A 14,698-nucleotide genomic window follows, 5' to 3' on the forward strand; every position below is an offset into this window, starting at 1 on the left:
AGAAGAACCAAGATTGGATTTTGGAACTTACTGGCATATAAGCAAAGACCAATGCCAACACAGATTTTCAAACATAGTGGCTGTTTAGATTAAAGGCAGAGACATTAAATACGCTTAACTGAAATATACTTTTAAGAAAAATCACATCAATGCATACCATCCTTAAACCCAACCCTGCCTCCCCCCCCCCCCCCCCCCCCCCCCGACAACACCAAACAAAAACAGGAAACAAAATCAATGTAGCACCATCCACTTTAAACAAAATGTTGTTGCTATAAATAGAACAGTGATTTCTAGTACATATCTCAGGCCACCAATTTGGAGATATCAGGTTGGATATCCTTAAAAAAAAAGTTGGGTACAGTAATGTACATGATAAACCTATATACTGTATAAAGGCTTTTGGTTTCTTTTTACTAGTTAATAAATAAGTTGGCTTTGTCCTAACTCAAATCTGAACTTCAGGCAGATGAAAAGGACAAATTAATGTGTGATTTTTTTTTCTTTGTTTGATGGGGTCATATATATCATGGGTAGGTGGGCAATAGTAAAAAAATTACTTCTGTGTGGTTAGCGTTTTGACTGGAGTTCAGCTTTAAGCATCTGTCGTTACAAATACTGATCATTCATGGGTTCCAATGACATGATCCGAGAGAAGGTACCACTCCACAGACACTACTCCAGCCACCTCCTGTTTTGAAGATGCATAAACCACTATAGTTGTGCAAAAATTTGGCAATTTTTTGAGTATAAACACCTCATTTATGAAAGCATTTAATGGAAGAAGATTAACAGCAACTAGTCAGAATTATCTTCCTCCTTTCCACTGCTGAAGGACAGCAGACCATGCTCAACCCAAGCTAGGTGCAAGCAATTGTAGGTGACAGCCCCTGTATTGTGACCCCACTTATCAGTAACTACCCAAAAATAGCCGGGTGGTTACTGAAAAGTGCTGGGTTGTGCACCCAGCTAAAAGGGGGCTGGGGAGAACACTGGCAGAATAATCTGACTGACAGGAGCAATGCAGTTCTTCCATGCCATCTATTGTTCTAGAAGTATCCATGTGATCTTATCACGCTTATCGCTGGGGAAAAAAAAAAAAAAAAAAAAAAAAAAAAAAAACTTTGGAGGAACACAAGTTCTCCCATGTTGTATGTGACACTGGATTGGCATTCTTCACCCCATGTTTTGTCTAGGGATTCGGGAAAATCCCCCCCCCCCTCCTGGCTATGACTTTGAGGCTATGAGGCACGGTTGGTTCAACACAGACACTATGGAAGAAATTTGGCCCATTGTTTTCTTGGTTGTCCTCCCTGAGAATTTGCCTCAATACATGAGCGGATTGTACTCAAAGGTCCATATATGAAAAAGCTCTATTCTACACCTTCTTGTCTTGATTTTTGTCTGCGTTTTCCTGATTCCAGTCTTTAAGACCCTGCGGTAATGAAGTGTCTTCTTCAAAGCTGCCTGTCCCTTCTACGAATTCTTCATATGTAGACTTCTCAGGGAAAGGCCTGGGGCCTAGAAGGTCAATCATGTCTGCCTTCTCCAAAACTTCCTTCTCCAACAATAGCTTCCCAACCTGTTTGTGAGAAAAGCCAGAGTTAACTGATCCTTGAATAAAGTTGATGAACATTGCTACGATATAAAATAAATTCATTTTAATAATAAGTCAGGCAATCGGATGTTCCCTGGATCAAGTCTTCTGAATTGGAGACATTCTATCTTGCATGAGTGGATTGGTTGCTAGGTAAATGCACCTAGAGAGGCTGTCAGGCACTGGATATATGCCATACAACTCTTACGTGCAACTTTCCCAGCAATCAATTGGCTACTTCAACCTCAATGACATGAGATTGTATGTTTTAGGTCTAGAAAATACAATCTCCTGCTGCCTAGGATGGATGAGTTACCTGTAACTGGGTGGCCAGCAATACAAATCCTTTATGCAGGTAAGACGGCTCCCCTACATATAAAGGCTGGGACATTCATCAGGCTGCTACAGTTCTTTATCTAAATAGATAGCATCTGCCTTTGTTGTTTTCCTGGATCTCTCCACTCATAAATACTCTGGCCTTCCAATACTAACACTACAGATTTATAACGCACTCCACAAAGTTTAAACACTTGCTGCCAGCTGCACTGAAAGTCCTTTGGTATGGCTCCAGGAAGGAAATTATTGAGCCACACTGCAAATCTGATCAGATTGAATGCAAGGCGCAGCAAGGACTTAGATTTTCTCCAACTGCAGCAATACAGCTATGAGGCAACAGAACAGGGGGTGCCTAAGCACAGTCAATTGTTAGGAAGCAGAATCAACATTTTCTTATATGATCAAATCCAATTCAGGGGTTACAGGTCAAGAACTGTACTGTTCAGTTGAGTCAATTGTATAACTTATTCACTAAAGGTTGCTTGCGCTGAAATATTTGGCATCAAAACTCTCACACCCAAAAACAATCAGCCAAGGTGATAATAAAAGTACAGTTTAAACGATCAGTCAAAATTTTGGGTAGAGATCTTACAGAACATTGTTTATTATATTAAGGTGCCAAAAAAGCGGCATAGTTCTAAAGAAAAAGTGGAAAGATAGCGGCTCTTTATGGCATGCTAGACTTATTTTCTGCCATAAAGAGCCGCTATCTTTCCACTTTTTCTTTTATGTACTATTGGCTCGGCAACCACTCTAGTGGTATTTTCTATCCTTATCACTGCGGAGCTGGCTTCCTCTCCTTCTGAAATCAGCATAGTTATGCATTACCTTTTCCACCTGATCTTTGCAGCTTGTTAGCAGCTCCAGAGTTCTCTCATAAGCAGAATTAATCAGGTCTCTGGCTTCTCGGTCAATAAGCTCTGCTGTAGCTTCACTATAAGGTTTATCAGCGAATACCTCCCCTTGGCGGCCGAGATCGAAAGACACCTGGCCAAGCTTCTTGCTCATTCCAAATGTAGCAACCTGAAAGAGGAAAAGTGTTGGTGACACTTCGTTAAATGTTGGAAATGGTTGCATTTGTTTATTTTCATCGGGTGAACATGCCAGTAACTGACTTCCTGGTATAGGGAAGACACAATTGTCTTTTACCCTTTACCTGAGAATATGCTGTATGCGTGACCTTCCTCAGATCATCCTGTGCTCCAGTTGTGATGCGCCCAAAGAAAATTTGTTCTGCCACACGACCTCCCAGCATCATACACATTCTGTCAAATAATTGCTCTTTGGTGTACAGGTATTGCTCCCTGGGGAGGTACTGAGCATAGCCTAGGCCTTTTCCACGAGGAATGATGGAAACCTAGACAAAAATCAAATCAAAGAGATGACATCACATGAGTATCATACACCTACATAGAATAAATAAAAGCAAAAGCAGCACAAAAATAAGTACAAACAATAGGCCCCAAAATAAAGACTTTGTGGTTTCAAACAGTTGCTTTCTCCAATTTGTGAAAGGTTATAGAAGGAGATTATGAAAAAAATATGGACACCTACATGCAATGGGTGTTTCACAAGTTCTGGCCAGGTGCCCAAATCAGTATTGGTAGACATATGGTTATATTTATAAGTAAAGTAAAGTATTTATAAGTAAACAGAAATGTAAGGCTGTATACAATAATGTGGGTGAAATGATAAAATGTTTCACAAGATGTGTTAGGAATTACAAGTGTTAAGTACAACAAATTACTTTTGCCCCACATAAAGTCGATGTCTTAAATGATATGCCAAGTTTATAGTTTGTGGAGGGGTTAAAAAGTGAGTTAAGGTGAAAGATTTCACCCAGAGTGTATGTAAACTTCTGACTTCAACTGTATGCTCCTCATATAAACATTTTGAGCACATCTGGCCCAATGGGTGGAGCTACAAAATGCAAAGGAATGCCTAGAATCTCCACGAATTAGAATTTCCTACATAGAACAGTGTAATAGATCATTCTTGTTCCCGATATGCTTTTCTAGCTTTTTTATAACAACCCAAATCTATTTGCATGAGTTTGACATATTCATAGAAAGAAAAAGAAGAATCTTCAAAAATCTAGTCATGGAACAGCATTGTAGAGCACAAATTAAAGAAAATTTGCTTAAGTGTTTTGAAGGATCGCGTTATTTAGGACCCTATTACCATTCACTTAGTAGATCCCTATGCCATAGGAATGTCCTGAATGGCCAACAAGAAACTCTCACTGGATAGGAGCTCGAAACCAGACAGGGCTTTAACTTGGGTGAGGTACCTGTTCTAAGGCAGTATGGTTATCTTTAGATAGAGTGGAGAACAAGTACAAACCTACACTTTGTAGGTATTGGTGGTATTAGATGAGAAGGATATAAATGGAGATACAAAGGAAACTGCACTCTGGGGCAGTGTTTCCCCAGATAACCCTCCCGCATATACACAGGGATAAAATCTCTTAGCAATGCTGGGTGACTACCTATTCCATTTTCTACAAAATGTGCACCGTTGGAGCACCTGTACCTTACCTTTAGTAATGGATCAGCATGTTCTAGGAACCAACCAACTACAGCATGGCCGGCTTCATGATAGGCCACTGTGCGCTTCTCTTCTGGCTGAAGAACTTGAGTCTTCTTTTCCAAACCTAAGGAAAAAAAACGGAACATGTAAACAACTATTCTAAGAAAATACCTTTTACTGTGATAATAATTGTGAAGCTTGAACAAAGTGTTTGAGTGTGTGAATTATGACTAGTTAATAAAGTATTGTGTGTAAAAACATTGTGCGTTGTTGCTTACTCCATGTTGGGTTAACAAGGTAGGAGAGGCAATGCTCCTATGAATTTAGAGTAGCCAGCTGAACTGGTCTGGACGTCATACACAGATGTCCCTGGGAGCCTCCAGCTGGAATGGTTTCAGGAACCTCCTGCCAAGATGAGGCCCCATAAGAGACCAGAACACTCAATAAGCATCATTTCCTCCAGTTAGAAAGAGATGACTTGCAAATGAAGTGGCAAAATTGCATATCACCTCGATAAATGGATATGGAGAAGCAAGCCTGCCAACTTATATTTGAATAGGTAATTCTGAGAGCCTTGTGCAATAACTCCCATTACAGTTCTTTCTCAACTTTGTTTTTTAAAGGCTTAGAAAAAAACTGTATGGGACAACACACAGGACAAAGTAATACCCTGACTAAATATATATTCTGACATATCATGAACATTCTTACCTCCAACAACACGTTCAATGGCTTGTTCAAAATTTTTCTCTCCCACAAATTCATTTAAGTGCCTGGCTGCGATAAGGGCTGCTTCATTACAAACATTGGCGATATCAGCACCTGAAATATAGAACAGAATGTCATGGCTCAGAAAAACAAAGCAAAGGAATCTCTCACATACGTGAGCACTTGCTCACCATAAGGTGGCTATAATCTCACCGGTGAAACCTGGAGTCAGGGCCGCTAACTTCCGAGACAAGGCATCCTTGCTGAGGTTCTCAGGCAGCTTTAAAGGACGAAGATGAACCTTAAAAATAGAGGCCCTGCCTTTAATATCAGGGGGGCCTAAAGAAAAAAGAAAAGACAATGTTACTAAAACAATCATTCACTAGAAACAAAATGAACAATTTATTTTTATTGGGTGTTTGTATTCATGTATAAAAGGGGCCCCTGTATGCACTGCTATCAGCTTCAGGGCCTTGATTATCGCTTCAGGGCTAGTATTGTACAAGAATCCGGTGTGTACAGCGCTCGTCCGACATCATTCATGGATCCATCCTGCCGGATCCACAAACGACCAATGATCATAATACAAGTGAACGGGAGAGAGCAGCGGGGTTCCGCTTGCTCATTCTCTCCCCTTCCCTCTCCATAGAGCAGAACGCTTCTGTATGTACAGCACTCATTCATACATCTTTCAGTCTTTTGTCGTTTGAAAGAATCGTGAAATATCTTTTCCAACAACAAAAATTTACCATGTGTACGCAGCCTTACAGTGTTTGTTTTCCATAAATTATTTTAATACATTTGTATTGAACCTTTAAACTTTCAATTACTCCAGGAAAAGAACATAGACATTTTTAAGGAAAGCTCAGTGGGGCTTGAAAATTCAAAATCAAAAGGACACCTAAGGCTCTATTTATAAAACACTGAATCTGACATTCCCTGGTGAAGAAACCCCAAAAGGGAATGTCTGGTTGCCTGTTTTCTAAATAAAGCCCTTAAATTGAAAAAAAAAAATAGCAGTTTTACCTATATAAATCTGACGATCAAATCTTCCCGGTCTCATCAGAGCTGGATCCAGTGTGTCAGGTCGGTTTGTACCAGCCAACACAACCACATTGATGTCAGAACTGAAACCTATCAGGACAGAAAATAAAAAAAAAAATAAGATGCTATTCTATCCTATTTTGAAATGTATTTACAGTATTTGTTTCCTTTTGATTCTTCCAACTGGATTAAAAAAATATCCGCCTTCATGGGCGGGCACAAGTGCCGCACGCTGGATCTCAGGGGAAATCAAATGAATTTTTTTTTTCTTGTTTTCCCGTGCGGAAAACCTGGTGCGTCTTATAGTCCGGAGCGTCTAATGGTCCGAAAAATACGGTAAGTTCATAAAGTTCAATCACTAGGGAAATAAACATATCCCAGATAAAAACCCTATAGACATAGTCGATCCAAAGGGAGGCAAAAAAACCCTGGTAAACTGTGCTCCAACAGGGAAAAAAATCCATCCTGATACTGTGAGGCAATCAGATGTTCCCTGGATCAACAGTCTGTTATATTTATTTTAAAACTTTAATCCTCAGTTATATTCTGTGCTTCTAGAAATCATTCAGCTTTTTCATAAAGCAAACAATAGTTTTTTTTTTTCAGTAGAATATAACCCACCCTATCTTCTCATCATGTTGGCCTTACCCGTGGAATTTTAGCTCCAAGCTCATGATACTGTTTGGGATTTTTCAGGAAATTCACAAACTCCATGATTTCAAGTTTTGCTTCTTCGCAGCCAGCTACATCCTGGAACTTCACATTGATTTCCCCTTTAAGCATCTTTGCTGTTGTCTCCCCTACACCAAAAATCCCTCCGCTCTTCCCTCCTCGGGCTGTGCCCATAAGTCCCCTCCGCATGCTGAAGATCAGGTAACCCGCAATGAGCAGCGTTGGGATGAAACTCATAATTAAGGTCCTGCAAAGGAAAGGGGATGTTGAACAAGATATCATTTGAGCTGAGAAACAGTAATCCTTCCTCTAAAATATGTGCAGCATGGGAGATGTAAGAATTTTAATGAGAAGGTTTTAGCAAATTAGGATATGTTAAAAAAACATATTATTTTTCTTAGAACAAATATTATCAAGGTTATTACATTAATCCTTTTAAAATTGATTTCCTTGTGAATAGTAATTTTAACCAAAGACCTGCTCTGTACTGCACCGGTAAGCTGATATTTGTGCCACTCACCCATCGCTTTCATTGCTGTATACCACTGTGACTCTGTCCACAGGATCAATCTTCAGTTCTTGCTGTGCCATCTCCAGATTGCGCTCAAAGATATCCACGCTGCCAATGTAAAACCACGCTGGTTTCTGCAAGTGACAGGGTTAGCTGAAACTGGTGTACTGAAAAATATTTTACATATATGTGTATTCAACTCAGACACCTAGTGAGGGACAATAACAGCAAGAATCACACATCTCCTGTCATACACACACACATCATTTTTATGGTATTGGATAAACAGCCGAACATTGCCTGTATATACAAGAAGTCAAAGAAGGCAGCACTCACCTCTGAAGTTGTAGTTATCACTCTGACAAACTGCTTATTCACAATCTCCAGCCTGCTCACCTACAGCAAATAAAGTGGAATGAGAATACAAAGAGACATCTCCTATAACTACTAAGAATAACCCTGTGATTACAGCTAACATCCAAGCAAAAAAAAAAAAGGACAAAAAGGAATGTAGATCTAGATTTATTATGTAGTATTTACAATGCAAGCATTGCCTGAATTTGATCAATTATCAGTCTCAGGGTTCTCCCCAGCCCCTTTAGCCGGGCTCTCCACCCGGCACTTTTCAGTAACCACCCAGCTGTTTTTGGGTGGTTACTGAAGTGTTTGGTTACAATACAGAGGCTGCCACCCGCTTACAATTTCCTCCCAACTGGCGTAAAAAAAATGCCAGGGTTGAACACTGTCTCTTAACCCCCCCTGGCCAACCAAGGTCATTGGGATGACCTTTGATTTCCAATACACAGGAATACAAGAGCAGGCACAATAAGATGTCGGAGGATGGACCCCTTATAGGTCTTTTCCAGAATTACACTGTGGTGCAGCAAAAGAACCCTGACTCCCATGGTATATTGTGGGTTGTGACTCTCTGAATAAGGGTCCTCACTTATACCCAAAAGGGGCATATTAATGGGCATGCCCAAAAAACATGTAGCATACTACCCTTCGCCTGGTCACAACGCCTGCATCTGTCAGTGACCTCAGGAAAGAGGCTATGTAACCTCTCCGGGGTCCTGTACCATCTAGATAGGATTTTAAAACTCAGTTCCGGGTATCTACTGCTGATAGAGGACTTATGTACCAAGTGAGTAATTTAGCTTTCTGATTGGTCTCAATGGGATACCAGTAAAAATATATAAAATTTATAAAAAATTAATCCAAATAAAAAAATCGGAAAGTTTAATAATATTTCTAATTTCTAATATTGTACCCTTGTTTTTTTTTTATTAAATTCATTATTTTTTTCTTATTATTATTTTACTTATTTATTATATTTTAATTTATGATTTGTGTTACAAGCTTATCATACCTGGGATTTATTCCTAAGGATTACAGGCCTAAAATATTAAACAACCACGCAAAACAATGTACCGCTTTTGACATAAAAATACGGATAATCAGAGCGCCAGGGAGGTTAAAATCCATGGGGGAGCAAAGGAGAGACTGGGGAAACGGAGAAGCAGTGCAAGAATAGAACTGGGTGCACTTGTGCCAAGTAGTATCTAATGTGCCAATAAGAGGTGAGAACAGCATGACAGATGATGGGTTAGCTGCTTTCCTCTAACTGCCTCATCACAGGTTTGTTTGAGGGCTAAAAGATATACGTGTCTAGTATAGGTGGTCTAGTTGTCATCAAGTTATAAAAAAGTTTTTACTGGTACAAAATACAGAGTGAAATATTCATAAATCAAATTCAAGGCTGTATGAGCAGAAATCAAAAAACAACATTTAGTAAATTAAAGATGGTAAAAAAATTGACCAGTAAGCATGGTCTTGTTAAACAAAGTCAGTCCTAACTGGTTTATATTGAGAACTTAAGTACACATAGAGTCTGTAGGCTTGATGCGTTTCGCCTCTTGGGCATCCTCAGGGGTACTTGTGGAGAAAGATGTATACAATATGTCGCAGGAGGAGGATGGAGTATAGACCATGAGTGGGTTATAGGATCTTCTGGAGGGGAGCCTGATCAGGCTCAATTTATTTGGAGAACATTTATCTCCTGATTAAATGGGTTAAACCATTTAAAAATATTGCTGCTAAAGTTCCTTTAAGGAGTGTGAGAGGTTAAATTGCAGCCAAAGGGTTCCCTGTATGTCCAGTTGGGCATTTTATTGTGCTAGATATCCACATTTCATTCTTATGTTAAAGGCATTTCCTTACACAAATGGCTTCCTCAGCTCAAATAAGCATTGGGAACACAACCCAGCATTTACAGGTTTACAGGAAGCTCAATTGCTTGAACCGAAGAAGCCATTTGAGTGACTGGTGGCATCTCCAACATTATAGAATGAGCAGTGCTCAATTTTTTTTAAGCCGGGTGAGAAGAAATTGTAGGCTGATGGCAGCCCCTGTATTGTGACCCAACTCATCAGTAATCACCCAAAAACAGCCAGGTGGTTACTGAAAACTGCCGGGTGGTGCACCCAGCTCAAAGGGCCTAGGGAGAACACTGATGGGTCTAGTTGATGTGATTACCTACCTATACCATATTCTAGAGAATTGAAAATCTTCCCAGACATATCCACAACTGTTTGGTGATTTTAATATTGTCACTTACCAATCCCCTTTCTAAATACAACTGCACAAATTCCTTCCAGTTGATCTCCTTTCCAGGATCTCGGAAAAAATAAACCACTGCCAGACCTGTGACAATGCTTCCTATAATGGTGGCAAGGCTGCGGAATTCATTATCATCCCATGGAAAGTCACCCTGTAAAGAAATCAATATTACATTTTTGATTTGGGTTTTCACCATGCATGCAGAAAATTTTTATACTGAAATCCTGTAGGCTCAAAGTAGTTACACAACCACAGTCTTTTGCCTATGTTGAACTACAATTTTTTATTTTTTTTATTTAAATACCTTCTGCATACGTTGCCACCATGTAGATCCGTTCTTCCTTCCATTCTTTTTGTTGCCGTTGTCATTGCTTCCATGTGAACCATTATTTTTGGACTTGTCTGTGGAGAGACAGAAAGGCAGCATTAGTGGTGGTCTGACTGTAAAGCAAAGATAATAATAATAATCCCACTTACACCTAACTACCAGATTTGGGACAAGGAGCTTTGTTTGCATTAGGTGAGTTTTGTATTTCCAAGTCCAAAACTCTACTTAATTAGGTCAGAATTAGGTTAAGTACAGGTCAATAAATTCTGAATTCTCTCAGAAAGATCCTAAACTGATGTCATAGACACAAGGCCTTAAAGGGTCAGTCCTGGTTGAAGGCCAGCGAAGTCACACACCACCTTTAGCATTGATAATGACCCACAATCAGCATGGTAATTCTAACAGTACCCCCCCCCCCCGGCTTGTATGATTATCTATCTATCTGATTAGTTTAATCTGCTTAGTTTAAACCAGGTAGTGATATTTTTTGGCCAAGCAGTGTATAAGATCCATGTATATGATCTAAATACCGTATATATATGTAGTCCACAGGTTACATAACAGATAGGTTTGTTCTTAAGTTGAATTTGTATTTAAGTCAGAACAGGTACAATATTTTAATAAATGCAATTAGGACAGATGTTTGTCTCAACATATTATTAGGCAGTGTGGTGTCAGTAACTGAATAAAATCCTCACCGAGAGCTAATCACAAACAAAGCAAAAAAAAAAAAAAAAAAAAACATTTTTGGAGCCTAGACATTCATTAACTTCTGGAGAAAGCTGTGATATGCAAAAAGAAACAACTGCAGAGTTTGTCTTGGTCATTAACCTTCCTGGCAGTCTGAATAATGAGTATTTTTAAATGTAAAAGTGGTACATTTAAAAAAAAAGCATCTGCTCCCCCTGGCCTTGCATGCCCAACGTTCAGGGGACGCAGATGCTGGCCATTGCTGGAGGGCGCTGCTGGAATGTGGGAAACAGGTGGGACTTTAAACTTCCTGGCAAATCCACCCTAAGAGTGGCTTGGGGGTTACCGCTTTTGGCACTGAAAATTAACCTGGAGCCACACTCTGGAATACAACCGGGGAGGTTAAAGAGTTACAAGAGCTTGCAGAACAGCAAAAGATTTCTTCTGCAAGTCGTGCAAACTGCTCCCTCCCCCCATTAAGCTTTCGTCAGATGTCCTTAACTTGGGGACTACCTGTATATATTTTATCAGTAATATATATTTAATATATGTAATGTTAAATCCCAATTTCTAATTTACTATTATTAAAGTAACATTCCTCTTCTAATCTCCAATTAGACATGATTTTTAAAACTAGCCAATGATCACACACTTCCATGGTAGCATACATGCATACAGAACACCTGAGAAATAGAATTCCTGTTTGAGTAGCTTACTACATTTCCTATAGGGCTGCAAAAAGCTCACAATAGAAGGTTCGGCATTCTTTATGTGCCGAAGAGATGTCGGGACATCTGTCAGGAGTGGAGGGAAGCAAGGTGCTGGGCAGGAGAACAAGGTGCTGTGTCAGATGAAGGGAGATGAACAGGTTTCTCTGGTAAGCATAGTTTTGGGATTGGAAGTTTTAATGACAGGAGAGGGAAAGTATGCTGCACAGGGTTCTCCCCAGTTCTTTTTAACCACTCGGCTGTTTTTGGGTGGTTACTGAAGAATTGGGTCACAATACAGAGGCTGCCACCTGCCTGTTGTCTCTTCTTAGTTTCCCATTTCAGATTTTCTTTCTATACAAACATACAAAGAAGTGAACATCCTCACTGTGGCACTTACCTTGTAGTGGTTTGGAGCCCAGAAAGGACAACATTGGCGTTGGTTTCCATGAATACATCCGGCTTGTAAACTAAAACAGATACAAAACCAGAGATATAGCATTTTAGGATTTGTACACATAGTTTACACCACAGATATAGACGGCTCTGTCACACAGCACAGCACGGTCTGGCAGCACCAGATATTTCTCCAGCATTACCAGCAATCTGCACTGTGCAGGATCTTCCCCAAGTCAGACAGACTGCAGCCTCATTTTCTGGCCCTCTCCTCCCCAGCCTGGCCATCCCCTTTCATTAATTGAATTTCAGTCCTTTCAACCATGGAGGTTCAGTATTACATGTGTGCCATAGCAAGAGAATTCCGCATGAGGCCGGGGTCACGGAGTTATCACGGAGTTACGTACAGCACCCGGCAAACCCCCCCATCCATGATCTGCCTACATTGTATAGAGGAACACAGAAACAAAGTGATGATGCCACTGATGTGATGATGTCTAACATAATGTATGTATGGAAAAAGGAAAGATTATTATAACACGGTATTTATATAGCACCAACATATTTAACATATTGTACAAAGTCCATAGTCACGTCACTAGGTGTACCTCATAGGGGCTCACAATCTAATGTCCCTACCATGATCATAAGTCATTACCACAGTCTAAGGTCAATTATGGGGGGAACCAATTAACCTAACTGCATGTTTTTGGGATGTCGGAGGAAAGCGGAGTACTGCAAACTTCATGCAGATATCCTGGCCGAGATTCCAACATGGGACCCTGCGCTGCAAAGGCTGCGTATATAAAACTAGCAGGGAGGGGAAAATATCAGCAACTTCAGTTATTTAAGTCTTATTCTGCAACCATCATGTGACTGGAGAGTAAAATAAGCAGACTGATAAGTTCTTCTTTCTGTCATTTTGTTTTATCCTCCTAATAATTATTATTAATAAACAGGATTTATATAGCGCCAACATATTACGCAGCGCTGTACATTAAATAGGGGTTGCAAATGACAGACAGATGCTGACAGTGACACAGGAGGAGGAGAGGATCCTGCCCCGAAGAGCTTACAATCTAGGAGGTGGGGGAATTATCACACAATAGGAGGGGATATGGAATGGTGGGAAGTAGTGACAGAGGAAGACGGGTAAGTGAGGTTGAAGCGTTGGGTTTGTGTGATCTTTTAAATGAGCAGAAAGTGGGAGCAAGCCGAATAGGATGAGGAAGACCATTCCAGAGAACCAGGGCAGCTCTAGAGAAGTCCTGGAGCCGTGCATGTGATGAGGTTATGAGTGAGGAAGTCATTAGTAGGTCATTGGAGGAGCGGAGAGAGCGGCAGGGGGAGTATTTTTCTATCAGGTCAGAAAGGTAAGTGGGACAAGAACTGTGGAGGGATTTGAAGGCAAAGCACAGGAGATTTTTTTGATTCTAAGGTGAAATGGAAGCTAATGAAGAGAACTACAAAGAGATGCAGCAGAAGAGGAGCGGTGGGAAGGATGGATGAGTCTGGCTGCAGCATTCATGATAGATTGTAGAGGAATTACAATATGGTCCCCCTAGGACAGGCATTATTCTATAGAACACCTCCCCCTCTCCTCATATTCATAACATAAGGGGTTGCTGTTCCTCCTGCCCAGGCTGCTCCTCCATAGCATTGTACAGTAAATAAGAATTCAAGGTTGTGCAGTCCTGACACCTTTCCCTCTCCATATCAGAATGCTGAAGGTGCACATGTCCTGGTCACAATAAACAGAAATTTATGCTTATTCTGAATAATTTCTTCTTTCTTCATATTGTGTCCCCATTACAGGAAGTGAGGGGAAATTACCCCAAGGAAAAGAAGACAGAAAAATGTAACTAGAAATAACACAAAGTGGATATATGGTGAATGTGCTGTGAATGTTATGGTGAAAATATAAACAATGGTCATTTCTAGTGTTTATAGAGGCTGGGGCTGCCCTTGGAGTCTGCAGGTCACTACAGTTTTCTCACCTGAAGAGGCCTAACCCGGCTCGCCGGGCCTCTCCACCATACCGGGCCGCAGCATCTCAGCAGTCCTCCGGATAGCAGGCGCCCGAGCCCCGCACTCATCTTCCTATGTGGGGCTGAGGCAATGTCACTGAAACAGATACCCGCCTGACTTCTGCAGCTGCCTGATAACTTTAAACCAATAGGAAAACAGAATCGGGCGCAGGCATTTACAAAGACAAACTATTAGGGTCCTTGTGCGTTAGGGCCTTAGATGTCCTTTAATTATTCTGTGACGAGTAGGAACAAGAAAATACGAACTTAGTTCCGGTGTAATAACAAGCATAGTGCAGTCCAAGGAAAGAAACATGTTGGATATTTGTGGATATTTGGTAACTTTGTTGAAAACTGACCCATTTTTGACGTTCTGAAATGAATATAGCAAAAAGGACAATTTTCTGCCAAGTCCTAAAGTGAACCTATCAGCATACCCATAAAAATAAACTAAAAAAAATGGTAAAATGCTGACTTTTTGGTGCTTGCTCCAAAAACACAACTTCCAATTTATGTAGAATACCTTACCCCCCC

General features: G+C 40.5%; 1 protein-coding gene across 1 annotated transcript; it reads right to left on the reverse strand.

Moving 5' to 3' along the window:
* Positions 1 to 234: 234 nt before the first annotated feature.
* LOC140338479 (mitochondrial inner membrane m-AAA protease component AFG3L1-like) lies at positions 235 to 14,297 on the reverse strand. Its single transcript, XM_072422715.1, has 14 exons — positions 14,135 to 14,297; positions 12,142 to 12,211; positions 10,321 to 10,418; positions 10,015 to 10,167; positions 7,734 to 7,793; positions 7,407 to 7,531; positions 6,863 to 7,133; positions 6,197 to 6,344; positions 5,384 to 5,509; positions 5,174 to 5,284; positions 4,471 to 4,586; positions 3,090 to 3,290; positions 2,762 to 2,956; positions 235 to 1,582 (listed from the first exon to the last, which is right to left on the reverse strand). The coding sequence occupies exons 1-14, from the start codon at positions 14,231 to 14,233 to the stop codon at positions 1,379 to 1,381; spliced, it is 1,977 nt and encodes a 658-aa protein (XP_072278816.1). The 5' UTR covers positions 14,234 to 14,297; the 3' UTR covers positions 235 to 1,378.
* Between the last annotated feature and the right edge of the window lie 401 nt (positions 14,298 to 14,698).

Source organism: Pyxicephalus adspersus, chromosome 9, assembly GCF_032062135.1.
Source record: "Pyxicephalus adspersus chromosome 9, UCB_Pads_2.0, whole genome shotgun sequence".
Lineage (NCBI taxonomy): Eukaryota > Metazoa > Chordata > Amphibia > Anura > Pyxicephalidae > Pyxicephalus > Pyxicephalus adspersus.